Source organism: Lithobates pipiens, unplaced genomic scaffold, assembly GCF_037356315.1.
Source record: "Lithobates pipiens isolate NorthernLeopardFrog02 unplaced genomic scaffold, aLitPip1_a1.2 Scaffold_8, whole genome shotgun sequence".
Classification (NCBI taxonomy): domain Eukaryota; kingdom Metazoa; phylum Chordata; class Amphibia; order Anura; family Ranidae; genus Lithobates; species Lithobates pipiens.
This window is the reverse complement of record NW_027507903.1, coordinates 82,158,342-82,185,406: the sequence shown is the minus strand read 5'-3', so window position 1 is coordinate 82,185,406 and position 27,065 is coordinate 82,158,342. Positions and strand designations below refer to the sequence as shown.

The 27,065-nt window shown below is 43.3% G+C and overlaps 1 protein-coding gene across 2 annotated transcripts in view; it reads left to right on the top strand.

The window, feature by feature from the left end:
• ZNF280D (zinc finger protein 280D) overlaps positions 1–27,065 on the top strand; it is a 156,245-nt gene that overhangs the window by 60,712 nt on the left and 68,468 nt on the right. For both annotated transcript variants that reach the window (XM_077472067.1, XM_077472066.1), the window contains 3 exons: positions 2,838–2,956; positions 5,291–5,520; positions 26,019–26,176. In XM_077472067.1, coding sequence (XP_077328193.1) covers positions 2,838–2,956; positions 5,291–5,520; positions 26,019–26,176 — 507 coding nt within the window. The remainder of the gene's footprint in view (positions 1–2,837; positions 2,957–5,290; positions 5,521–26,018; positions 26,177–27,065) is intronic.

Genomic DNA, 27,065 nt, shown 5'->3' with positions numbered 1-27,065 from the left:
GCCACTGTGTGTTGGTCTATCACATAAAATTCCAATACTTTTTTTTTACGTTTTTGGTTGTAACATGACAAAATGTGGAAAATTTCAATTTCAACCACTTCAAGAGTATATATACAGGGCAGCTCTATCTCTCAAAATAACGTGCCTGTATGTTGTTTCGTGCAATAGACACTGTGGACAGGCGCCCACTGAACTAAGGGGGATCCAATCTGCGGGTCTGGTGGATCCGATCGCTCCACAGAGAGGCAGAACGAGAATCTGCCCATGTAAACAAGGCAGATCCCCCTTCTGACAGGGAAGTACACAGATTTTCTGTTCCTAGTAATCAGGAACAGTGATATCTGTGTTCTTCCTGTCAGTCCACCCCCCACACAGTTAGAAAACACTTTCAGGGAATGCACCTAACCCTTTAATTGCCCCTGATGTTAAGCCCTTCCCTGCCAGTGTCATTTATAGTGTTCAGTGCATTTTCTTAGCACTAATCACTGTATTGGTGTCACTGGTCCACAAAAAGTATCACTTAGGGTCAGATTTGTCCACCGCAATGTTGCAGTCCCGCTAAAAATTGTTCATCGCCGCCATTACTGGTAAAACCAATAAAAGAAAATTAAAAGTCCATAAATATATCCCAAAGTTTGTAGATGCCATAAATTTTGCGCATACCAATCAATATACACTTATTGGGATTTTATTTTTACCAAAAATATGTAGCAGAATACATATTTGCCTAAATTTATGAAGAAATTACTTTTTTTTTGTATATGTATTATAGCAGAAAGTAATTAAAGAAAAAAGCCTCTAAGCTAAATAGAGGGGTACACAATAAAAAAGGGGGAGGTACGATCATCCAAGTTCATTTGAAAATTGGGGGAGGAGACAATTCCTCAAACTAGTCTCCAAGGATAGGAGAATGGACTATCTCGGTACCAGTAGGACAAAATACATATTTGAAGAAAAATTATGATTTTTTTTATACACAAGGCTAAAAAACAGGATATCCATCATGTTCAATGTTCAAGACAATATAAAAATGCAAGGGTGTCTGTACAAGTGTATTACTGATACTTAAAGTGGTTGTAAACCCTTACAAACCACTTTGACCTACAGGTAAGCCTAGATTAAGGCTTACCTGTAGGTCCAAGCAACCTATATGGTTTAGGAGATATTTGCCCAAAAACGGGCACCGCTGTCTACGGCGCATGCGCCGTAGACAGCGGCGTGCAGGCGCACTGAGCGCGGCATTCTCAGCGACGGAGCTGCCGTACGTGTCGGCTCCCGTGCGCACGCGCGGGAGTGGCGGCTTCGCCGAATGACAGCGGCGGAGCTGCGAGACCCCCACCAACAAGATGGATGCGGCGGACTACAGGGGACAGCGGCGACTTCGCTGGCTCCTGTGTCAGGTAAGTGACACATAATGGGCTACTATGCGATGCATAGTAGTCCATTATGCTTTGCCTTTGCAGGGAATGAAAGAGGAAGTAAACTCATCAGGGTTTACTTCCTCTTTAACCACTTAAGGACCGCCCACCACATATATATATACTGCGGCAAGGCGGCTCTATTGCGCAAAACAACATACCTGTATGTTTCATGCAATCGATAGTGTGGGCGCGTGCCTCCACCCGCTGCACGGAGGAGAAGCCGATGCGCATGTCAGGCAGACCCGATGTCCGCCACCCATCCACTATTGCTTCTCAGAGAGGCAGAGCAGGGATTTCCCTATGTAAACAAGGCAGATCCCTGTTCCTAGTAATCGGGAACAGCGATCTCTGTGGTGTTCCTGTCAGTACTTCCCCACACAGTTAGAAACACACTGAGGGAACACATTTAACCCTTTGAGCGTTCCTGTAGTTAACCCCTTCCCTGCCAGTGTCATTTATACAGTAATCAGTGCATTTTTTTTTTAGAACTGATCACTGTATTGGTGTCACTGGTCCCCAAAAAGTGTCACTTGGGGTCAGATTTGTCCTCTGCAATGTCACAATGTCACAGTCCTGCTAAAAATCGCCTTTTGCTGCCATTACCTGTAAAAACATAAAGTCCATGAATCTATCTCGTAGTATCTTGATGCTATAATTTTTGCGCAAACCAATCAATATACGCTTATTGGGATTTTTTTTTACCAAAAATATGTAACAGAATACATATTGGCCTAAATTGATGAAGAAATTTGTTTTGATTTTTTTTGGATATTTATTATAGCAGAAAGTAACAGGGCGGCACAGTGATGTAGAGGCTAGCACTCTCACCTAGCAGTAAGAAGGGTCGCTGGTTCGAATCCCAACCACGACACTACCTGCCTGGAGTTTGCATGTTCTCCCTGTGCCTGTGTGGGTTTCCTCCGGTTACTCCGGTTTCCTCCCACAAACCAAAGACATGCAGGTAGGTTAATTGGTTTCTGTCCAAAATTGGCCCTAGTATATGAATGGGGACCTTGGATTGTGGGCTCCTTGAGGGTAGGGACCTATGTGAGTGTGTAAAGTACAGGGATGGGGACAATTGTAGACACTCGGGTTGAACTGGATGGACTGGTGTCTTTATTCAACCTTACTAACTATGAAACTATGAAAGTAAAATATATATATATATATATATATATATATATATATATATATATATATATATATTTTATTTTTTTCAAAATTGTTGGTCTTCTTTTGTTTATAGCGCAAAAACTGAAAACTGCAGAGGTGATCAAATGCCTGGTCATTAAGGGGGTAAAACCTTCCAAGGCTGAAGTGGTTAAATACTTTTTCAAGGCACTGTATATAATGAATATGAGAGCATCCACTAAGAACTCTTCATTAATGGGTCACTTTTTTATTTCCCAAAAAAAGCTAATGCAGGCCCCGGATCAGGAACAACTCCAACAAAAAATGGAATGCCTTTTCCTCGAGCTTGTCCGAAATGCAATATACATTTCAACCTTTTGGAACCCATGAAGAACCATATGAGGGTAATGAAGTCTAATCATTTGTCTGTTTACTGTTGTAAAGGTGCAGTTTTCAAGAATGTAGCTCCTCATAAATATCGTAACAGAAGTGAGAAGGTTAGAAAATTTTCTGAGATTAGTGAAGTTGGTATTAAAGTGATATTAAACCCTCAGTATTTTAAGCATATGCAGCAGCTGATTTAATCACTTAGGCCGCGTACACACGGGCGGACTGTCCGCTGAAACCAAGTTTGGACGGACAAAACCAAGTTTGGACGGACAAAATTACGGAAATTCCGAAAGACAAAGTCCGTCAGACTGTCCGCTGAAGCCCACACACGAGCGGATTGTCCGCTGAAACACAGTTCAGCGGACTAAGTTGGGCAGACAATCCGCCCGTGTGTACGCGGCCTTACTATTCTTTTCCTAAGCACTGGGAATGAAAACAAATAGATCCCCAGTAAAAGCAGCAAATAGTACACATAAAAACTTGTTAAGCACATATTTATCCCCTTGAATGCCTTAGATGTTAACCCCTTCCTGCTCAGAGTCATTAGTGACAGGGCATATTATTAGCATTGATCACTGTAATAATAGCACTGGTGATGTCAGTGACGGTTAGATTCCCCAGTGCCAGTTAGTGTCAGATTTCCCACCGCACTATCACAGTCTCATTATAAGTCGCTGATCGCCACCATTACTAGTATAAATAAATAAAAATTCCGTTATATGTCCCATAGTTTGTAGTTGTTATGACTTGTACGCAAATCAGTTAATATACAGTTATTGTAATTATTTTTATTAACAATTTGTAGCAGAATAGATTTTGCCCAAAAGATTTGATGTTTTTAGTTTTTTAAGGGGTATGTTGTATAGCAGAAAATAAAATAAAATACCACCAAAAGAAAGCTCTATTTGTGTGAAAAAAATGATATAAATTTTGTTTGAGTGCAGCATTGCATGACCGCGCAATTGTTAGTTAACCACTTTCAGACCGGACCAATTTGCTGGTCAAAGACCAGACCACTTTTTGCGATTCGGCACTGCGTCGCTTTAACTGACAATTGCGCGGTCGTGCGACGTGGCTCCCAAACAAAATTGACGTCCTTTTTTTCCCACAAATAGAGCTTTCTTTTGGTGGTATTTGATCACCCCTGCGGTTTTTATTTTTTGCGCTATAAACAAAAATAGAGCGACAATTTTGAAAAAAACGCATTATTTTTTACTTTTTGTTATAATAAATATCCCCCAAAAATATATAAAAAAACATTTTTTTCCCTCAGTTTAGGCCGATACGTATTCTTCTACATATTTTTGGTAAAAAAAATCGCAATAAGCGATTATTGATTGGTTTGCGCAAAAGTTATAGCGTTTACAAAATAGGGATAGTTTTATAGCATTTTTATTAATAATTTTTTATTATTTTTTTTTTTACTAGTAATGGCGGCGATCTGCGATTTTATTGTGAATGCGACATTGTGGGGGACCCATCGGACATTTTTGACACATTTTTGGGACCATTGTCATTTATACAGTAATCACTGCTATATAAATGCAGTGATTCCTGTGTAAATGACACTGGCAGTGAAAGGGTTAACCAGTGGGTGGCAGTGTAAGGGTTAAGTGTTCCTAGGGGAGTGTTACTAACTGTGGGGGGGTTGGGCTTTCATTTAGTGTACACTGATCTCTGCTCCAATCACATGGAGCAGAGATCAGCGTCACTAGTTGCTAGGCAGAATAGACAAATGGTGTTTACACAGCATTTGCTCTATTCGGCCGCTCCGTGAGACGATCGCGGGGATGCCCGCGGCGATCGAGTCCGCGGGTCCCACGACCGGACTCACGGGGGTCCCGACCAGCGCGGGAGCACGCCGCCGGCGGCGCGCTCCCGATGGCAGGGCGGCATCGAATATTGGACGTACCTGTACGCCAATATGCCTGCCCGTGCCATTCTGTCGACGTACATCGTCGTGCGCTGGTCGGGAAGTGGTTAAAGTGGCACAGTGCAGAATAGCAAAAAATGGGCTGGTCAAGAAGGGGTTATAACCTTCTGGAGCTGAAGTGGTTAAAAAGCAGTACAAATCCAAATCCAGATGAAAGCATAGGCAGTTATTGTGTGGGTGTGTTGGAAACAAAAATAAATAGCCTGTGGCGTGCTTGTGATACAATAACCTCTATTGTTTAGGGAAATTCTATAGCTCCTTCCACATTTTATAGTGTGTAACTAAGGCTTGGTATCTCACCTGATGATAATGACTGTACTTTGCATATAAAGTAGAGCATAAAGAAAAAATCAGAAAGTCTAATTCCTATTCATGTAATTTATATGACAACAATTCTCTTCTTTCTTGATTACAGTATTGTTGTCCAGAAAGGATGCAACTTTTTTTCCCCAGAATAGGAAATGTAGAATTTTCAAGACCACAAAATACAACAGAGGAGAATGACAAAGGAAAACTAATAATGCTTGTCAGTGACTTTTATTATGGAAAGCATGCTGGGGACCCTCTGCTGGTACAACAAGACCAGAAGACAAACACAACTTTCAAATGTTTCAGCTGTCAAAAAGTTCTCAAAAACAATATAAGGTATGTAAATATATGGAAAAATATCGTTACCATATAATAGTGTTCTTTTTAACAGCAGAAGAGAAATGTTATATTTTTAAGTTTCTTGAATTGAAAAGAGGTTTTGCATATTGCCTGTACAAAATATGCCCAGTTTCTTCCTGACTCTTTTTGACCTTTTTAATTGTAGACTTTCACTAGATGCCATATTCACGCATTAAATGAAGCACCCTTTGAGCCAAGATGTTATTTGGAGAATACCCTTACTAATCACCCTGTTACCTGTTGCCAAAAGCTATAAATCAGTATGGTGGGTGAGGGAGATTTGTATCTTTAGAAATGAAAGCACCAGGGCTTGACAACTTTGCTTTGAATCTAGGAGCCAGCTAAAAAAGTTAGGAGCCAGTTTAAAAAAATAAAATAAAAATATTATGGGTGGAACATGTAACATGTTCCCAAAGGTAAACTTATCTTTTCAATTTAACCTTAACACAGCTGAGCTGTTTTTGCATTTTTTGCACACGTTTAAAAAAATCATTTTAGGCCTGAAGATTACATAAAACCCTCAAACATTATATATTTTCTGAAAGCAGACACCCTACAGAATAAAATAGTGGTAGTTCCAATTTTTTATTTCACACAATATTACCACAAAGGTCTAGGAAACACAAAATTTCAGTAAAAAAAATAATTAAAGTTAATTTTTAGGGGGCACAATATCGCAATAAATTACCCAATTTTTTGGTAAAATATAAAAGCCAACGTTGCACCAAGTAAATAGATACCCAACCCTATATTTTCCATAGGTAATGAATTAAAAACCCCCTATGAGTCATCAGTTTAGCATTACAAAGGAAGTTTGGTGCTAGAACTATTGTTCTCATTCAGGCATGCACGTCAATGATTAAAATGTATCGCAATGTACATTTTCAGGCGTAGGCTCCCTATCATGTGCATATATGTGGGGGGGGGGGGGCTAAAAAAAAATTTGAGGGGGTTATTTTGTGTGCTTGAGTATAACGTAATTTTTTTTACAATAAAAAAAAATATAGTTTTTTTTAACTTAACTTTTTTTGACATTACATAAAGTACTCTATGTGATGGTTTTTATTTTTTGGGCAAAAGTAGTACTACTTTTGGCAACTTTGGGGATGATTTCAATAGACATCTATGCATGAACCCGCACAGATGTCGGTCAAATCGCCCCCCAAGTCTGCCTGCATTGCCGGTTTGAGATCGACTGATTCAGCTGAACTTGCAAGATTTAAAACCCGCATCAGTGGGAACCTAGACTTAATGAGATAATCCAGGGTCTAAAAGACTCTACATGTCTCCCCTGTGCTCCACTGATGTGCACTGCATTACATTCTTTCGTGGCCATGATGGCTGGGGAAACTGTCAACGGGGACCCAGAAGTGACATCACGCCCTCCTCCCCCTGCCCCCTCCATCAGGCAGCACCCACTATATACATAGTTGGAGGTGTGGGTAGCATTTTGGCGGCTGCCTAGGCGCCAGGATGAAAGTTCTTTCGCCATTGGCGACCTGGCGCCTGATGCGGTGCCTGGAAATCTGAAAATCTGATATTTTGTTTTATGGGATTCTTCAGCACATACAGTACATCACAGAGCAATGATTTTTCCACTTCATTACAGTAAAGCGGTTTTACTGGAAAGCAAAATTATATAAGCCAAACTCTGACTATCCTGTTCTTGGTTAGTGCCGTGTGTCGTAAACTTCTGTATCACATTTAATAAATTCTCTTCAAACAGCGCCACACCAGGATCAAGTCACTTACTCTGCACTAAGCTATTAAATTAATTATGTTGTATCCCAGTATTCAGCGCCATTGTCTTAGGGGATACACATGAATAATTGTTGTATCTTTGCCTGTGGTAAGGGCTGCTATTAGATGTTGCTTTGATTGAATAACTTCTAGTTTCCAAATCAGCAAAAAGGAAATGTGGATCTTCTTTATTAGGCACAATAGTTTGTTTAAGGACCTCTGCCTGGCAGCGAAGGTCATGGTACTTCCACGTAAGAACCAGAAGGAGAAGCTGAAATAGCAAAATGTGCAGCTGAAAAATGTCTCAAGTCTGCAAAGGGCATCGTTTGCAAGTTGAAATGAACAGACTTGCCTTATTTCAAATCATTAAGGAAAACAAAGTCTGTTGTAATTGCAGGCTTTAAAATCACGATTACATACACTTACAACCACACAGGTTGAAGCTCAGGCAATTTATCTTGTAAACAGCAGGAAACGAATGCATGTAGTCAAGAACTGTTATTCTTGAAAATGTGTTGCTGTTGCAGCCTTTCTTTTGCTGAAATCATATTTAATGAGTGAAAACAGATACATTTTAATGACAGAATCTGTGTTTATAAATCCTTTTCTTTTTCTTACATCATGGGACACAGAGTCAGGCTGATATTCATTACCTGCTGGGTTATACTCCATCATTAGGCGAATGGACACTGGTGGACCAAAGGTCTTCAGACAGGAAGTGATCCCCTATGTAAACCCTCCCATACAGGAAGTACTTTTGTTTTTTTACCAGTGTCTGCAAGGTGAATGGCATGGTTTGTTTAAGCTCTCTGACTGAGCTCCAGGTCTCTAGTCCCACAAATGGTTCCAAAAACGAATCAAGAGATTGGCTGATCGGATCCATTTGACACAGGTATTTATGCTTAGATAAATGGTACCCGAGGCTCACAAAGAAGACTCAAGATCCTGCAAGGTTTTGCCTGTAACGTGGCCTCCGGGAGCTGGACCCAGAGAGGAAATCCTGGACACTACAGCGCTAAAGCATTTCCTACAAGGTGCTGTACAGGTCCAAAGGAGTGGACCCTATACATGAAAGGGTACCCAGTCCTTGGAGTTTCAAGTTAAAGGAACACGCCGTGAAGGGTGAAGATTGGGCCCTTAGTTTCTAAGAGGCCCTGCGCCTGGACGGGTAAATTAAACTGTTTATTTTATTATTGTGGGGTGTCCCAGTGATTGTAACAATCAGTCAAGCTAGCTAAATGCTGTACCCTTGTGTGCGGTGATCATATGGGGGAATTCTGGGCTAGCTGTGTTTGTAAAGTGTACCTTTTTTGCTTGTGTTTGGCTGTTTTTTACCTGTATGGTGGCACACAACGGTGCGCCATTTCGCCTTGGTTCACCATAGCGCACGTGCGTTTGCAAGAGTGCCGCTGGGCTCAGCAGTTTGTTTGGTGGCCATGGCACACGCAGTTTTGCATAACATCGCTATAGCCTTTATCTGGCGCACGAAGATTTGCGTCGTACGTGAATACAGTCACACCTGCTCGCCGAGACCACGCACATGTGTGCGCACTGACGCATAGAACGTTCCGGCGCACACCCAACTTGTTTAAGCTGTGCAGGCCAAGCATGTGCTGCTTCCAGAAAGCAGCTGTGGAACACAGAGCAAGCTCTGAACAGACACTTGCAGTGGTTAATTTTTCCTTACCCTATCACGTGAGTCATCAGGTGTTGCTTGGAAGGCTAAACTAAAGGTGCTTAGCAGGATTGTTGCACAGGGGCTTGGTGAGCCCTATTAAAGGGTCTCCCTTCTGAGGTGTTTTAACTACACCCAAGTACTCTTTGTTTGCAGGCAATTAATGTCTTCCAAAAAGAGGAGTGGGACTAACACCATATGGAAGGGCACACCTACATCATCAGTAGTTCCTGATGAACCTAGTCGTATCCCTAGTGTTGTATGCCCTGAAAGGCCAAGTACTCTTTGTTTGCAGGCATTGAATGTCCAGCCAATCTGAGCCGATGCGTCTATCTGGTATTGTGCCTACAGTCAACGCTGCTGCTTCACCCTTTATCACTAAGGATGAACTGTTCTCAGCCCTACCCGGGTTAGAGCACATGATTGTCTCCATCCCACAGGGTGGCAGGAAGTGTAACAGATCCCTCTTTCCAGGGTCTGCTACTCTGGAGCAGGAATGGGTTGTGGATGGGGAAGAGCTTAAAGCTCAGGATTCGGTGGAGTGCCCGGAAGATGAGTCTACTTCCGAGTAATCTAGACAAGAAGTTATCCAGTCGATGTCTGCCTCTCAGTCGCAGACACTTTTGATCCTGACTCTGACCAAAATGGTTCATTCTGCCTTTAAGTTGCCTCTTGCAGAGAGGACTGAGACCCCCTGGTCCTGTTTGGGATCTCTGAGACCTTTTCAGGTTACACAGACTTTCCCGCTATACCCCCTGTTGAAACAGGTGGTGTATGCTGATTGGGAACATCCTGACAGGACTTTTTTGCCTCCTAAAAGGTTTTCCCTTTTATATTCCATGGATGGAAAAGGTTGTTAAAAAATGGAGCATGCCAGCCGTATCTGCAGCAGTCTCTTCCTGTTGACAAGAAATTGGAATTATTATTAAAAGCTTCTTGTTCCTTGGCCAATTCAGCTATTCAGCCAGCTGTTGGTATTTGCCAGTCCATAAAGGATCAAGTCAAACAACCTGATAGGCCTAACCAGGAGGAGGATCTGCCTGAAAGTAAAACTGATATTCCTTGAGTGCTATATTTTGCTGTTGATGCTTTAAAGGATTTAATACAGCAGGTTTCTCGTCTGGCTCTTGTCTTTACATATCCGCACACTTTTTTGGCTTAAGAACTGGTCAGCAGAGCTTCCTTGTAAAAGGTTGTTGGTTGGTTTCCCACTTCATAGGGAACGTTTATTCGATGATCACTTGGGCAAATATATAAAGATTTCCAAAGGGAAAAGTTCTCTACTTCCTGTGAGGCTGCTCCTCTGACATGGGGGGTCTGTACTGATCGATTATCAGCGCAGCGCCCCCCCCCCCCCCCCCCCAGGATGCCCACACTGGACCACCAGGGACGCCACTAGACCACCAGGGATGCCCAGCACAAGGTATGCCACCCTAGACCACCAGGGATGCCAATCAGTGCCTATAATGGATGCCAATCAGTGCCCACAATGGGCATCACTGATTGTCATGCATTCTTTTTTGCCACTGATTGGCATCCATTAGTACAGTATAAAACAATACAATGCCGCCTATCAGTGCCCATCTGTGCTGCCTATCAGTGCCCATCTGTGCTGCCTATCAGTGCCCATCTGTGCCGCCTATCAGTGCCCATCTGTACCGCCTATCCATGCCCATCCGTACCGTCTATCCATGCCAATCTGTGCCAGCTATCAGTGCCGATTTGTGCTACCTATCAGTGCCCATCTGTGTCGCCCATCAGTGCCGCCTATAAGTGCCACATATCAGTGTCCATCAATGCCAACTCATCGGTGCCGCCTTATAAGTGCCCATCAGTGTAGCCCCATCAGTGCCCATCATTGAAGGAGAAAACTTATTTACAACGTTTTGAAACTGAAACAAAAAAAAACATATTTTTTTTTCAAAATTTTCTGTATTTTTTTATTTGTTTATCAAAAAATAAAAACCATAGAGGTGATCAAATACCACCAAAAGAAAGCTATATTTGTGGGAAAAAAAATTATAAAAATGTCATTTGGGTACAGTGTAGCATGACCGCACAACTGTCATTCAAAGTGCGACAGCGCTGAAAGCTGAAAATTGGTCTCGGCAGGAAGGTGTTTAAGTGCCCGGTATTGAAGTGGTTAACCACTTGCCGACCGCCGCACGACGATATACGTCGGCAGAATGGCACGGGCAGGCATATGGGCGTATATATAAGTCCCTGCCTGCCCGCGGGTGGGGGGCCCGATCGGGCCCCCCCCCGGTGCCTGCGGCGGTCGGCATTTCTTCGAGAGCGATCCGGGATGAGGGGGCGGCCATTCATTCATGGCCACCCCCTCGCGATCGCTCTCGACGAATGGAAATCCCCCGTGACATCACTTCCTCTCCTGTAATGTAAACACAGGAGAGGAAGTGATGTATTCTCTCCTCCGTGTCGGTATTTTCCGTTCCGACACGGAGGAGAGCGGATCGGTGAGTTGCACCAACACTCTACACACACAGTAGAACATGCCAGGCACACTCACACCCCCCCTTTACCCCCCGATCACCCCCCCAATTACCCCTGCCCCCCAGTCACAGTGACACCAATGTCATTTTTTTTTTTTTTTTTTTTTTTTTTGCATTGGTGTCATTTGTGACTGTAATAACTGTTAGGGCAGTTAGAGTTAGCCCCCTTTAGTTCTAATGTACCCCCCTAACCCCCCCAATAAAGGTTTAACCCCGTGATCACCCCCCGTCGCCAGTGTCACTAAGGCTGGGTTCACATTGCAGCGGTTTATGAGAACGAATGTGATTCGCACCGCACTGCAGTGCAAATCACATCCGATCTCTGTGCGATTCGAGTTCAGCCATTCGCCGCACCCGCCGCACCCGCCACACCCGCCGCAAATTCGCACGGGACCCTTTTTTTGGCCCGCAGCAGAATCGGATCGCATGGGTGTTCAGACCATGCGATCCGAGTTTGCAGATCGCACTGCGATATGCGAACTGATCTGGGGGTGTCAGTAACATTTCACTGACACTCCCAGCAGTTCGCATAGGGCAGTGTGAACTGCCGCCGGGAGGCATGCGATGCGGGAACCCGCCGCGGACTCGCGGCGTTTCCGCATCGCTCCAGTGTGAACCCAGCCTAATAAGCGATCATTTTTCTGATCGCCGTATTAGTGTCACAGGTGACGCTAGTTAGGCAGGTAGGTATTTAGGTTCGCCGCAGCTTTTTATAGCGCCAGGGACCCCCATATACTACCGCATAAAGCCCCCTGATTGCCCCCTAGTTAACCCTTTCACCAGTGATCACCATATAACTGTTACAGGTGACGCTGGTTGGTTAGTTATTTTTTTATAGTTTCAGGGCACCCGCCATTTATTACCTAATAAAGGTTTAACCCCCTGATCACCCGGCGGGTGTCATTTGTGACTAATAACTGTTAGGGCAGTTAGGGTTAGCCCCCTTTAGTTCTAAGGTACCCCCCTAACCCCCCCAATAAAGGTTTAACCCCGTGATCACCCCCCGTCGCCAGTGTCACTAAGGCTGGGTTCAGATTGCAGCGGTTTGAGAACGGATGTGATTCGCACCGCACTGCAGTGCAAATCACATCCGATCTCTGTGCGATTCGAGTTCAGCCATTCGCCGCACCCGCCGCACCCGCCGCAAATTCGCACGGGACCCTTTTTTTGGCCCGCAGCAGAATCGGATCGCATGGGTGTTCACACCATGCGATCCGAGTTTGCAGATCGCACTGCGATATGCGAACTGATCTGGGGGTGTCAGTAACATTTCACTGACACTCCCAGCAGTTCGCATAGGGCAGTGTGAACTGCCGCCGGGAGGCATGCGATGCGGGAACCCGCCGCGCATTCGTGGCGTTCCCGCATCGCTCCAGTGTGAACCCAGCCTAATAAGCGATCGTTTTTCTGATCGCTGTATTAGTGTCACAGGTGACGCTAGTTAGGCAGGTAGGTATTTAGGTTCGCCGCAGCTTTTTATAGCGCCAGGGACCCCCATATACTACCGCATAAAGCCCCCTGATTGCCCCCTAGTTAACCCTTTCACCAGTGATCACCATATAACTGTTACAGGTGACGCTGGTTGGTTAGTTATTTTTTTATAGTTTCAGGGCACCCGCCATTTATTACCTAGTCTCACTAGTGTACCCCTAAATTTAGGGGTGTCTACTTTCCAAAATGGGGTCATTTGGGGGGGGTTTGTGCCATCTTGGCATTTTATGGCCTTCAAAACTGTAACGCCCTTAGAAAGCCTGAAGGCGGTGCTTGGTTTTCGGGGCCCCGTACGCGGCTAGGCTCCCAAAAAGTCCCACATATGTGGTATCCCCGTACTCAGGAGAAGCAGCAGAATTTATTTTGGGGTGTCATTTCACATATGCCCATGGCATGCGTGAGCAATATATCATTTAGTGACAACTTTGTGAAAAAAAAAAAAAAAAAAAAAGTTTGTAATTTTCCCGCAACTTGTGGCAAAATATAAAATATTCCATGGACTCAACATGCCTCTCAGCAAATAGCTTGGGGTGTCTACTTTCTAAAATGGGGTCATTTGTGGGGGTTTTGTGCCATCTTGGCATTTTATGGCCTTCAAAACTGTAATAGGTAGTGAGGAGTGAAGTCAAATATTTACGCCCTTAGAAAGCCTGAAGGCGGTGCTTGGTTTTCGGGGCCCCGTACGCGGCTAGGCTCCCAAAAAGTCCCATATATGTGGTATCCCCGTACTCAGGAGAAGCAGCAGAATTTATTTTGGGGTATCATTTCACATATGCCCATGGCATGTGTGAGCAATATATCATTTAGTGACAACTTTGTGAAAAAAAAAAAAAAAAAAAAAAAGTTTGTAATTTTCCCGCAACTTGTGGCAAAATATAAAATATTCCATGAACTCAACATGCCTCTCAGCAAATAGCTTGGGGTGTCTACTTTCTAAAATGGGGTCATTTGTGGGGGTTTTGTGCCATCTTGGCATTTTATGGCCTTCAAAACTGTAATAGGTAGTGAGAAGTGAACTCAAAAATTTACGCCCTTAGAAAGCCTGAAGGCGGTGCTTGGTTTTCGGGGCCCCGTACGCGGCTAGGCTCCCAAAAAGTCCCACATATGTGGTATCCCCGTACTCAGGAGAAGCAGCAGAATTTATTTTGGGGTGTCATTTCACATACGCCCATAGCATGTGTGAGCAATATATCATTTAGTGACAACTTTGTGTAAAAAAAAAAAAAAAAATTTTTTTTTGTCATTATTCAATCGCTTGAGGCAAAAAAATAAAATATTCAATGGGCTCAACATGCCACTTATCAATTTCCTTAGGGGGTCTACTTTCCAAAATGGGGTCATTTGGGGGGGTTTTGTACTGCCCTGCCATTTTAGCACCTCAAGAAATGAGATAGGCAGTCGTAAACTAAAAGCTGCGTAAATTCCAGAAAACGTACCTTAGTTTGTAGATGTGACAACTTTTGCGCAAACCAATAAATATACAATTATTGACTTTTTTTTTACCAAAGACATGTGGCTGAATACATTTTGGCCTAAATGTATGACTAAAATTGAGTTTATTGGATTTTTCTAATAACAAAAAGTAGAAAATATCATTTTTTTTCAAAATTTGCGGTCTTTTTACGTTTATATCGCAAAAAATAAAAATCGCAGAGGCAATCAAATACCATCAAAAGAAAGCTCTATTTGTGGGAAGAAAAGGACGCAAATTTTGTTTGGGTACAACATTGCATGACCGCGCAATTACCAGTTAAAGCAGCGCAGTGCCAAAGTGTAAAAAGACCTCTGGTCATTTACCAGCAAAATGGTCCGGTCTGAAAGTGGTTAAAAACCCAGGGACTGCTTCCTCAAATGTCTCAGCTTCAGGGTGGTTCCGCCACCAACAGGGTTCTAGGGTCAGGGGCAAGCCGAAAGGCCAGGGCCAGAAAAGGCAGTGGGTCCAAAATTCTTCTAAACCCAGCACCAAGCCCTCCTTTTGAGGGGACGCCCCCACTCCATCGGGTGGGAGGAAGGCTGCTTCACTTTGCGGACATTTGGAAAACAGTTCAGGACGAGTGGGTCACCTTAAGATCCAGCGTTGCCTCGGATGCTCTTATTGTTTCAGGCACTACATCATCTAGTGCATCATGGAGTGATTGTAGAGGTTCCTGTATTGGAAAGGGGCACGGGTTTTTACTCAAACCTATTTACGGTTTGACTGTGTCCCATGATGCACGAAAAAGAAAATAGGATTTTTATGTCATACTTACCTGTAAAATCCTTTTCTTTGAGTACATCATGGGCGCACAGAGATCCCTCCCCTTTTTTTGAGGATTTAGTGCTTGCTACCAAAAAGTACAAAAGTACTTCCTGTATGGGAGGGGTTATATAGGAGATCACTTAATGACGGAGTATAACCCAGCAGGTAATGAATATTAGCCTGACTTTGTGTCCTATGATGTACTCAAAGAAAAGGATTTTACAGGTAAGTTTGCGTTGTCTGTTTAGGCAGATTTGTGAATTGTTTGTTCTCTTTTTGTTTCTTTTTGCTGCCAGAGCCGTTTTTGCATTTTTTGCACACGTTTAAAAAAATAATTTTAGGCCTGAAGATTACACAAAACCCCCAAACATTATATATTTTCTGAACGCAAACACCCGAGAGAATAAAATAGTGGTAGTTCCAATTGTTTCGCGCGATTTGGCCGAAACAGTCTAGGAAACACAAATTTTCAGTAAAAAAACACACTAAAGTGAATTATAGGGCAAAAAAACGCAAAATAAACTACCCAATTTTTTTGGTAAAATATAAAAGATGAGGTTGCATTGAGTAAATAGATACCCAATATGTCAAACCTTAAATTTATGTGCCCCGGGAAATGGCAACAAACTTCAGTACCCTATATTTTCTATAGGTGACGCATCAAAAGCCCTCTATATGTTATCAGTTTAGTGTTATGGAGGAGGTCTTGTGCTAGAATTATTGTTCTCACTGCGGCACATGTGGAGATATGTAATGTGTATTGCAATCAACGTTTTCATGTGTAGGTGCCCGAGACGCATGTGTTTACGTTCGTATATGTGGGGGTTGTGGGCCTCAAAAAAAATTTGAGGGTTGGGGAATTTTATGTTTTTTATTTTTTGCAAATGTATATATATATATATATATATATATATATATATATATAATTTTTTCTTTTATCACATAGGGGACAAAAAGTTCCCTATGTGATGATTTTTAGGTGACAGGTTCTCCACTCTGTGCTCCGCTGAATGTTTTGCGAAACATTGCTTCCCTGCTGTGCTAGCCTGGGAAAGTGACAGTCTTTTTTCCCGAACACAACAAGAAGGAGAGGGGAGCCAATGTGTGTCTGCTCTTCTGCTGGCACCCTCCATATCGGTCCCGGGCCCGCAGATGGGCAAGCAGAGCCCGGAATACGTGGCAGGGGGTGCACACATGCTGACAGTCAATTTTACACACAATCCCAGTGGTTGCAGCCACTCGATAGTGTGTGAAACCCCCCCTAACCCCCAAACAGACCTGGTAGCGAAAGAGTTAAAGTGCATCTAAACTTAAAAAAAAAAAAAAGTAATATATTGCAGCTTAGATATGTGGTGGGTTCCTTTAGATTTCTTTATTGAGATTGTTTCTTCTTTTCTTTTTTGCCTGCTTTTTCTCAGCAAATAACAGACTTCTGTCTCTATGCGGCTACTCTCATTTTCTCACTATTAATTAAATTAGCTTTTAGGACTTCAAAGACATCTTCATCTCTTCAATGAAGCCCCAGATTGCAGTAGAACTTGACTCCAATCCTTCCTCACTCAGACTAAAAATAAAAAAAGTTTTGGCTGGACATAACCTTATGTTGCTCAAAAGCCCCGTGGTGTTAAAGGTCAGATAATACAAAAGGCATCTTCAGCAGGAAGTGGCTGGTTCTGTCACTTTGTAGCTAAAATTAAAGTAAAATTCCAGTTAAAATGAAAAATCTGCCCTTTGTTTATATGAAGAATATACAAAACTTTTGTATCAACCACTATTTGAGTTGCTAAATGTCTGATTAGAACCCCTCCTCGACAATGGTTGCCCTGTGCATTTGAATATGGCTGCACACAGGCACTTCCTATTACTGTTGCCGGCAACACAACAAAAATCTGCCTAGCCCCGACCCCCATCTAGACATCATAGGCTCTCATGAAGAAGCTTCTAAAAAAAGAAAAGTAAGCCACCAATGCTATAAGAAATTTCAAAAATGAATCACATACACAGGAGGGCTGGGAGAAGGTCCAGTGCACATATACAGTATTGCTGTGCAGGGCTTTGAATCCAGACTGTTAGCAGTGGATCCATACTGAACTTGGCTTATGTTTATGATAGTGGTACAGTATTTTAAAGTGGTTCCAAAAGCAGAAGGTTTTTTTTTTACCTTTTATGCATTCTATGCATTAAGGTAAAAAACCTTCTGCACTCAGAGGCTCTGTCTGCTCTCTCCCTCATCATTGCCTCAGACACAGCTGTCAATCATAATCGGTGACAAAGGTGCCGGGGCGGGGCCCAGTCGAGGAGGACTGGGGCTGCTGTGTAGAAAACCATTGCACAGAGCAGGAAAGTATAACATGTTTGTTATTTTAAAGTAAAATACAATTACATTTAGAATGAGTTTAGGTATAAGGCTTTCCTTCCACTTTAGGAAGGAATATGCAGAGCTGCTTTGTGAATAGACAAGCTCTCTGCTAATCTCTGTACAGAACCCACCCCGACACAAATTTTCAGCTGCGTTTATCTCACATTTCTGAGAACTTGTCACAAGTTATACTGATAACAGAAGAACGGAGTAGCATAAAGACAAGGGACTTAGGGCTGTGGCGAGAGATAAGTAAACACTACAGATGCAAAGAAAGGGGGTTGGATAGGGATTATAACAGTGCCCAATGTATAGCGGCTACAGTTTTTATTTAAAAAATATAAATTTTATCACATAAATATACAGCGAACAATAAAACATAGGGTGCATAAAACATAAGCAGAGTAATATACAAACAGTGGTACTTTCCAAAGTATCTATATACATGGAATGGTCACTGATACATGTCAAGTCTCTACATGTTTTGCCAAACAGTGGCTACTTCGATTCAACGATTATGTAGTCACCAGTGCTCTGATAATAGTAAACACATAATCAATGTTACAAAATCAAAAAAATGGAAATAATATAATCCTACCTAACCCAAGGAACCCCCACAATAGGGCACAAACCGGGCAGCCCAACAATCACGGCAAATGGAGGTATCGCTCTTGTGACCACAGGGGGCATACAGCGTCCAGGCTCTATTAAAATCAAGGAGAAAGAAATAAATAGTGATGTACATAACACAATCCAATATTATGGGTTAACATAGCCTCAATTAGTAATTGCATATATATACATCGCTAAGAAAAAGTATGGGTACAGGGGCGTCAGGAATGCCAAGCAGCGCTGTAAGGTTGTAACTTCACCATATATAACCCACTGTAAGTAAAAAGAAGGAAGACATACCAATTAGGGATGCACCGATTGGGGTTTTTGATGCCGAAACCGATACCGAAAATGAGCCGAAAACCGATACCAAAAGTGACAGTTTTTAAAAATATTTTTATACAGGAGATGGTCAGAGACTGGGGACATCGTACAGGAGATGGTCAGAGGCTGGGGACATGGTATAGGAGATGGTCAGAGACTGGAGACATGGTATAGGAGATGGTCAGAGACTGGGGACATGGTACAGGAGATGGTCAGAGACTGGGAACATAGTACAGGAGATAGTCAGAGATTGGGGACATGGTACAGGAGATGGCTAGAGACTGGGGGCATGATACAAGAGATCAATGCAGCCTCACCAGTGCACGTCAGGTGCAGCCAGCCAGTGTCCCCCAGTGCAGCCAGCCAGTGTCCCCCCATTGCAGCCAGCCAGTGCACCCCATTGCAGCCATCCAGTGTCCCCCGTTGCAGCCATCCAGTGTCCCCCGTTGCAGCCATCCAGTGTCCCCCGTTGCAGCCATCCAGTGTCCCCCGTTGCAGCCATCCAGTGTCCCCCGTTGCAGCCATCCAGTGTCTCCCGTTGCAGCTAGCCAGTGTCCCCCGTTGCAGCTAGCCAGTGTCCCTCATTGCAACCATTGCCTCATTGCAACTATTGCCCCTCATTGCAGCCAGCCAGGGTTCCCCATTGCAGCCAGCCACTGTCCCCCATTGCAGCCACTGTCCCCCATTGCAGCCATCCAGTGTCCCCCGTTGCCGCCATCCAGTGTCCCCCGTTGCCGCCATCCAGTGTCCCTCGTTGCAGCCATCCAGTGTCCCCCGTTGCAGCCATCCAGTGTCCCCCGTTGCAGCCATCCAGTTTCCCCCGTTGCAGCCATCCAGTTTCCCCCATTGCAGCTAGCCAGTGTCCCCCATTGCAGCTAGCCAGTGTCCCCCATTGCAGCCAGCCTGTGCAGGGGAAGAGAGAGGAGAGCCGCATCCGCCTGGTTGATTAGAGCGCCGGGAACATTACAGCTGTATGTCACAGCACGTGGCGGGGAACACACAGCTATTGAAATTAAAGCTATAATGTTCCCGGCGCTCTAATCAGCCAGGCGGCGACGGCTCTCCTCTCTTCTACGCCATAGGAAGCCCCCGCTATAGGCGGCACCAGGGGCGGGAGGCGAAGCTACCCCAACCTGGCCCCGCCCAGTTTTCGGCTCCATTATCGGACGTTTTTTCTTTCTGCAAATTGCAGAAAAGTCAATTTTCAGCCGATATGTTTCGGCGGCTGAAATTTCGGTGCATCCCTAATACCAATAAGGGTGAGGGAATCTAATGTATTTTGATAGAAAAAAAGAATATGAAAAATATATATTGAAGACAATTAAAGTATTGCGGTGAAGGATATATATTGCTAAAATATATTGCTATATACAGATATATGTGCCCAAGTCAGATTTAATTAATCTGGTTTGCATCCACTTTAATGTTATTCACAATGACCTGAGCCAATACGTGATTGGCTTACTGAGTCTGCACTTGGATACAAGTAAAAGTTTAGGCGTCCTCTGCAATAGGAATTTTATTTTTGGTGAGATATTTCCAATGGTTAATTACTTCTAAAACTATGCATTGTCACCTGGAGAGCTGGAGATCACCAGCCAAGCAGGTTAGTAGAAGCAAACCGTCCTTTTATTTTTATTCCCAACAAGCAGAAAAACAGAAAAAAATACTTCTTGTCTTCTCCAAACAGAAAATAGTCCATACCCTGGTTCAAAATTTCAAAGCAAGTTAAAGGTGCACTACCACCACCATACCAGTGAGATACTCTGGGATTTCGGGGATTTCTGTTTTCTTCAGGGATCCCAAGGAGGAAGCATTCACAGCTTAGCAACTTTGGCTCATTTCTAAGCTCAGTTCACCCTGCAACAGATGTGCAACTCACTCCCTCACAGCCAGTCACCAACTTCTTCCTTTTCTGAACACTGAGCCAATTGGGTTAATCCCCTCTGGACCAAAGTACTTGTAATCAGGGTTTGGGGATTCTTCCTAAAATTCTGGGTCCCTAATGAGGGCGTTGCAATCCAAAGATTTGTGAAAAGTAGTCCTCACCTCTCTGCCGGACTAACCCGGAACTCCTCACCCTACCTGGGTGGGGAGAACCCCTGAGTATTCAGTATTACCTTTAAATCATTCCCCTTATAGGGACTACAACCCAAGTAGTGGGGAAACATACCTAACATTCAGAACCCAACCTTGGCATCCTGTACAGCAGTAGCTATCGCTGTGTACTACAGAATATCTCCCCCTTATGTTATAGAGAGGTGTTCTCTAGTCCTGTCCTAAGATGCTTATCCTCTGCAGCCATTTGCCGACTGCCCTCCTGCGATGTACTGTGGACAAGCAGCCACTGTATAAGCAAAGCAATGTACCCATATGTTGCTGCCTACTTACAGGTTTAGGGCATGCACAACCCCCACCTGGCTCCTACTGTAAGTGTACACAGCAGGAGCCTGTCAGCAAGTCCCAATCATTCATATCCACGACCTGCTAATCGGCTGTGAGCAATCACAGCCCAGAGCTCTTGTGTTGGTAAACAATGCCGCGCTCTGTATGAAGGGAGGATCTGTTCATTTGCAAGGATGAGAATCTGAAAGATCGGGTAGTAAAAAGCAGCAAATTGTCACCCTAGATGTTACCCTCTTTCCGGCCAGTGTCAGTACAGTGACAGTGGATAATATTAACACTAATCACTGTATTACTGTCACTGGTGATGTCAGTGTCAGATTGTCTGCTGCAATATCGCAGTCCCATTATAAGTTTTTGATCTCACCCATTAGTAGTTTAAAAAAATAAACATTCCACCAAAAGAAAGCTTTTGTTTGGATACAGCATTGCATGACCGCGCAATCGCCAGTTAAATTAGCGCAGTGCAGAATAGCAAAATATGTCCTGGTCACGAAGGGGCTAAAATCTTCCGGAGCTCAAGCAGATAGTTATAGTACTGTGAGTGTATGTTGTCAACATAGAACAGGAAGTGCGTTATTTAATTTGTAATTAATTTCTTCTTATAGTTATTTAAATAACAAAATGCATCCCACAGTTCTTTGTCAAAGGCAGACAGACACATCATTGTAAGACAAACACCTGAATCTGTCAGGCATACTATGCTTGCAGTGACTTAAGTAGCAGTGTCCATGCGTGGGATTATTTATGTTTCATATTGTGCTTTTATAAGCCAATAACGCCAAAATATTTCAAGATAGAGTAGAACTATAAGTTACTCCTTAAAAATAAAGCACTAGCTATTAAAAGTTTCATCGTGTGGGTTTTGGTAGCGTCTCAATTATTTAGTAGTTTTCAAAAGTGAACTATTAAGAGCTATTGACAACATGGAAATATAAATGATTGTCATTGGGTTCACATGATAAGAGAGGCTGGACAAAAGTCGTCCTCTTGAATCTATCATTCTTCTCTCCATACACTGAATGCTTGGCACTGAGCATAATTTGGGTCTTACCTTCATTTTGCCACTGACGTGTATTAACTCAAATTTAGTTTGGACTCTCTGCCCCTGATCTGTTTCTGATGGACCCAGCAGAGGCATGAAGGTTTTAATGGATCTTGTCATTCTTTCTATAAAGACAGCATGTCTCCACAGTAAAAACATAGTAAGAGGAATTCATAAAGGATGTTGTAGACACCCTTTAGAATTCTATTGGCCGTCATACTAAAATGCCGGTCCTTCCTCCCGATTCATGTATGTGTCAGAGACCAATACATGAATCAGTCGGAGCCAAACACTGAGTGTTCATACTGGACATTCCTTCCTTTGTGTGTTCCCTCCTCCACCACTGCATCTGTCACGCTGACAGGCGCATAGCTAAGGAGTTTTGTAGTGTGGCGAGTGGAGCCTGCTAGGAATCTGAGAGACTAGTGCCTTAGTAGGTCCACTGTTGCTTGGCCATGCACGGCAGTGGGAAAATCCATAGCTGTTACTGGACGGAAAGTGGTTGTAAAGCCTTAAGGTTTTTCACCTTAATACATTAAGGTGAAAAACCTTCTGTTTTGTAGCCGCCCAAGACCCTCCCTTTTTCTTACCTGAGCCCGATCCTATCTGGCAATGTGCATGAGTGCAGCGGCTTCAGCCGCTGTCTCTCTCCTCATTGGACAGATTGATCGCAGCAGGAACCATTGGCTCACTCTGCTGTCAATCAAATCCTATGATGTGGGGGTGGGGCCAAGCCCCACTGTCTGTGTCATTGGCTACAGCGGCAAGATTCCGGAGCACACCTGCATGGGTGCCCCCCAGGAAATGCAGCTTTCCTTGGGGGCACCTGATGTAGAGGAGGGGCCTGGAGCGCCATCAGTGGACCCCAGAAGAAGAGGGTGGGGGCTGCTCTGTGCAAAACCATTGCACACAGGAGGTAAGTATAGGGCAGGGATATGCAATTAGCGGACCTCCAGCTGTTGCAGAACTTCAAATCCCATGAGGCATTGCAAGACCCTGACAGCCACAAGCATGACACCCAGAGGCAGAGGCATGATGGGACTTGTAGTTTTGTAACATCTGGAGGTCCGCTAATTGCAGATCCCTGGTATAGGGCATGTTTGTTATTTTTCTTTTTTTTTTTTAAACTGAAGGGTTTCAAAGACTTTAATAGATGGTACAGATCTTCCCACTGCCATGCACTGTCAATCAGCAGCAAAGCAAACCTGAGAATGAACTAGTTTTTCACTTTCCCACCAAGCTCTGCCCACTAAATGAGATAAGCCATTTCCAAAAAATAAGCCAAATTTGGGTAATGACATCACCACTATACCCGACCTATTTGTTTACATCGATCCCTGTGCCGAAAGATTTCATGCCCACCCATAGTACATACATCTGTAACCAGCTCAACGTTAGTTACAATTACTACTACTTTTGTAATCTGCAAACTGGTGGTACTTCTTCAAGAAGCACAGTGGCTAAGTGGTTAGCACTTCCACTTAGCAGCACTAAGGTGATCGGTTTGAATCCCAACCACAGCACTACCTGCCTAGAGTTTGCTTGTTCTCCCTGTGCCTGCGTGGGTTTCCTCCAGATACTCTGGTTTCTTTACACACTCCAAAGACATGCTGGTAGGTTAATTGGCTTCTGTCTAAATTGGCCCTAGTAGTAGGTGTATGAATGTGAATTAGGGACCTTAGATTGTAAGGGACCAATGTGACTGTGCAATATATATGTAAAGGGCTGCATAAATTGACCTCTCTATATAAGTTTTTAAAGTGGCAGTAGTTGGAGCTACCTGAATTTGTTGCCCATGTTTCTGAATTAGACACAGGTAGTTTGCTTGGACATACTGCTTGCTTTAATATACATTTCTGTCCTGCATGTACTACCTGCTAGAACACATCTTTAGCATAGTTTGAAATATCCCACACCCAGAGAAGGCACTAACCCCATTGTAAATGTTTGCCTTCCTTAGAAAATAATAATACCAGTCGTCCTTTTTTTTATAGAGATATGTATTTAGTAACAGCAAAACTGTGTACAGTCTACATATACTCAAATAACTTTTGCCAAATTCAGTGGGGTAAACATTTGTTCTTTTGAGAAACAAACATTAATAACCCTTTCATGACTACGCCTATTTTTAACATTTGGTGTTTACAAGTTAAACTCCGTATTTGCTAGAAAATTACTTAGAACCCCCCAAACCGTATATATATTTTTTTAGCAGAGCATCTAGAAAATAAAAGGGCGATTGTTGCAATATTTTATGTCACACGGTATTTGCGCAGCGGTGTTTTAATTGCAGTTTTTGGGAAAAGGGAATTAAAAAAAAAAAACAGTAAAATTAGCCCAATTTTTTTATATAATGTGAAAGATGATGTTATGCCGAGTAAATAGATACCAAACATGTCACGCTTTATAATTGCACACACTTGTGGAATGACAACAAACGACGGTACCTAAAAATCTCCATAAGCAACACTTTAATTTTTTTTATGGTTACCAGGTTAGAGTTACAGAGGAGGTCTAGTGCTAGAATTATTGCTCTCACTCTAGCAATTGCAGTGATACCTCACATGTGTGATGAACACCGTTTACATATGTGGGCGTGACTTCCGTATGCATTTTCTGTGCTGCGCGAGCTTGCGGCGACAGAGGAGCTTTAAAACATTTTTTTTCTTATTTCTTTTGAAATTAATAAATTGTTTTTTAAAAGAAAAAAAAAATTTTTTGATCACTTTTATTGCTGTCACAAGGAATGTAAACATCCCTTGTGACAGTAATAGGTGGTGACAGGTACTCTTTATGGAGGGATCTGGGGTCTAAAAGACCTCCAATCCCTCCTTTGCACTTCAAAGTATTCAGATCGCCATTTTCGGTGATTCTGAATACTATATATTTTTTTAAAACTGGCGCCATTGGCAGCCAAGTAAACGGGAAGTGACGTCATTACGCCGCTTCCGTGTTTACAATTACTAGTTTACAATTAGTGTTTACAATTAGGAGACTGGAATGAAGCCACTTACAGCTTCATTCCAGTCTGTTCCTAGCCACCAGAAGCGGCAGATTGTTGATTGGGGCTCCTGGCCCACCCTTTGCCACTATAACAGATTCAACTCTTCTGGGAAGGCTGCTCACAAGGTTTAGGAGTGTGTCTATGGGAATGTTTGACCATTTTTCCAGAAGTGCATTTGTGAGGTCAGGCACTGATGTTAATCTAGAAGGCCTGGCTCGCAGTCTCCACTCTAATTCATCCCAAAGGTGTTCTATGGCGTTGAGGTATGGACTCAGACCAGTGCAGACCAGTCAAGTTCCTCCACCCCAAACTCGCTCATCCATTTCTTTATGGACCTTGCTTTGTGCACTGGTGCGCAATCATGTTGGAACAGGAAGGGCCATCCCCCAAACTGTTCCCACAAAATTGGGAGCATAAAATTGTCCAAAATGTCTTGGTATTCTGACACCTTAAGAGTTCCCTACACTGGAACTAAGGGGCCAAGCCCAAGCCCTGGAAAACAACCCCACACCATAATCCCCCTTCCACCAAATGATTTGGACCAGTGCATAAAGCAAGGTCCATATTGGACATGGATGAGCGAGTTTGAGGTGGAGGAACTTGACTGGCCTGCACAGAGTCCTGATCTCAACCTGATAGAACACCTTTGAGATTAATTAGAGTGGAGACTGCAAGCTAGGCCTTCTCGTTCAACATCAGTGCCTGACCTTACAAATGCGCTTCTGCAAGAATAGTCAAACGTTCCCATAGACACACTCCTAAACCTTGTGGACAGCCTTCCCAGAAGAGTTGAAGCTGTTATAGCTGCAAAGGGTGGGCCAACGCAATATTGAAACCTACGGGCTAAGACTAGGATGCCATTGAAGTTTATGTGTGTAAAGGCCGGCGTCCCAATACTTTTGACAATGTAGTATATGTGTGTGGATATATATATATATATATATTTCTTTTTTTATAAGGTTGACGAGTTTAATAAATATTTTAAGTTAGGCTTATAATGCAGATTTTTTTTTCCTTGCTTAGTTATATTTGCTGTTTCAATATTTTTGCCTGTTGTTATTTTCTTGGTTAGGTTCATGAACCACATGAAGCATCACTTGGAACTTGAGAAGCAGAGTACAGAAAGTTGGGAAAACCACACCACTTGCCACCACTGTTATCGCCAGTTTCCAACTCCCTTTCAGCTGCAGTGCCACATTGAAAGTTCACACACGCTCTATGAATCCACAAGTAAGATCAGAGGGCTCTACTCTGTGTTATAGATCTGTGTGATTCATCCATTGATGTTTGTATCGTTAGTAAAGCTGACGAAAGTAAATTTCATTTCATGCTCAACGGTCGTTGTAATGCATTTCATTTTCCACTTAACACAAATCTGCAAATTGTTGTCAGCTTGCTCCTTTATTTTGAAAGAGCTATAATGTGTACTGAATTGACCCTATAAAAATATAAATGTCAATGGAATTTGGAGCTTTTTTGGCTGTAAGCCCTGGTTCACATTATAGCAATTTGGCATGCAGTTTGACATGTCAAATCGCATGGCAAATTGGCAGCTAATGCTAGCAACGGCACTGTCCCAATCAGTGCGGCGGTTCGCAAAAGTAGTTTCTGCACTATTTTTGGCAACTTCGGGGTGCGATTTCAATAGACATCTGTGCAGAAACCTACACAGATGTCTCTGAAATCGCCCCCAAAGTCGGGACTGCCAGGTGGAGGAAGAACAGAAAGGGAAAAGCAGAGGGGGGAGGGGGGCAAGGGATCAATATAACAGCATATCAAGTACACGTCTCCCCATCCCCCAACCACCTACCCCAGATCCGCTTGTATTTAAGTGGACATCCTCTATGTGTCTAGACCAATTTCTTATATGGAGGGTATCGTTAACCTCTTTTTTCCAGCACTGGACCGTGGGGGGGAGGGCCTGCATCCAGCCACGAGCAATCACTTTTCGCGCGAGGAACAGTGTTTCATGTAGGAAGATGCGAAGGGACTTGTCAGCTTCTAATTCTGGTAATAGACCAAGCAGGCACATCTTCGGGTCAAGGCTAGCAGGAGAGCCCATTTGGTCATGGAGAAAGCGAATTACCTGTATCCAGTATGTTTGGATAACCGGACAGGA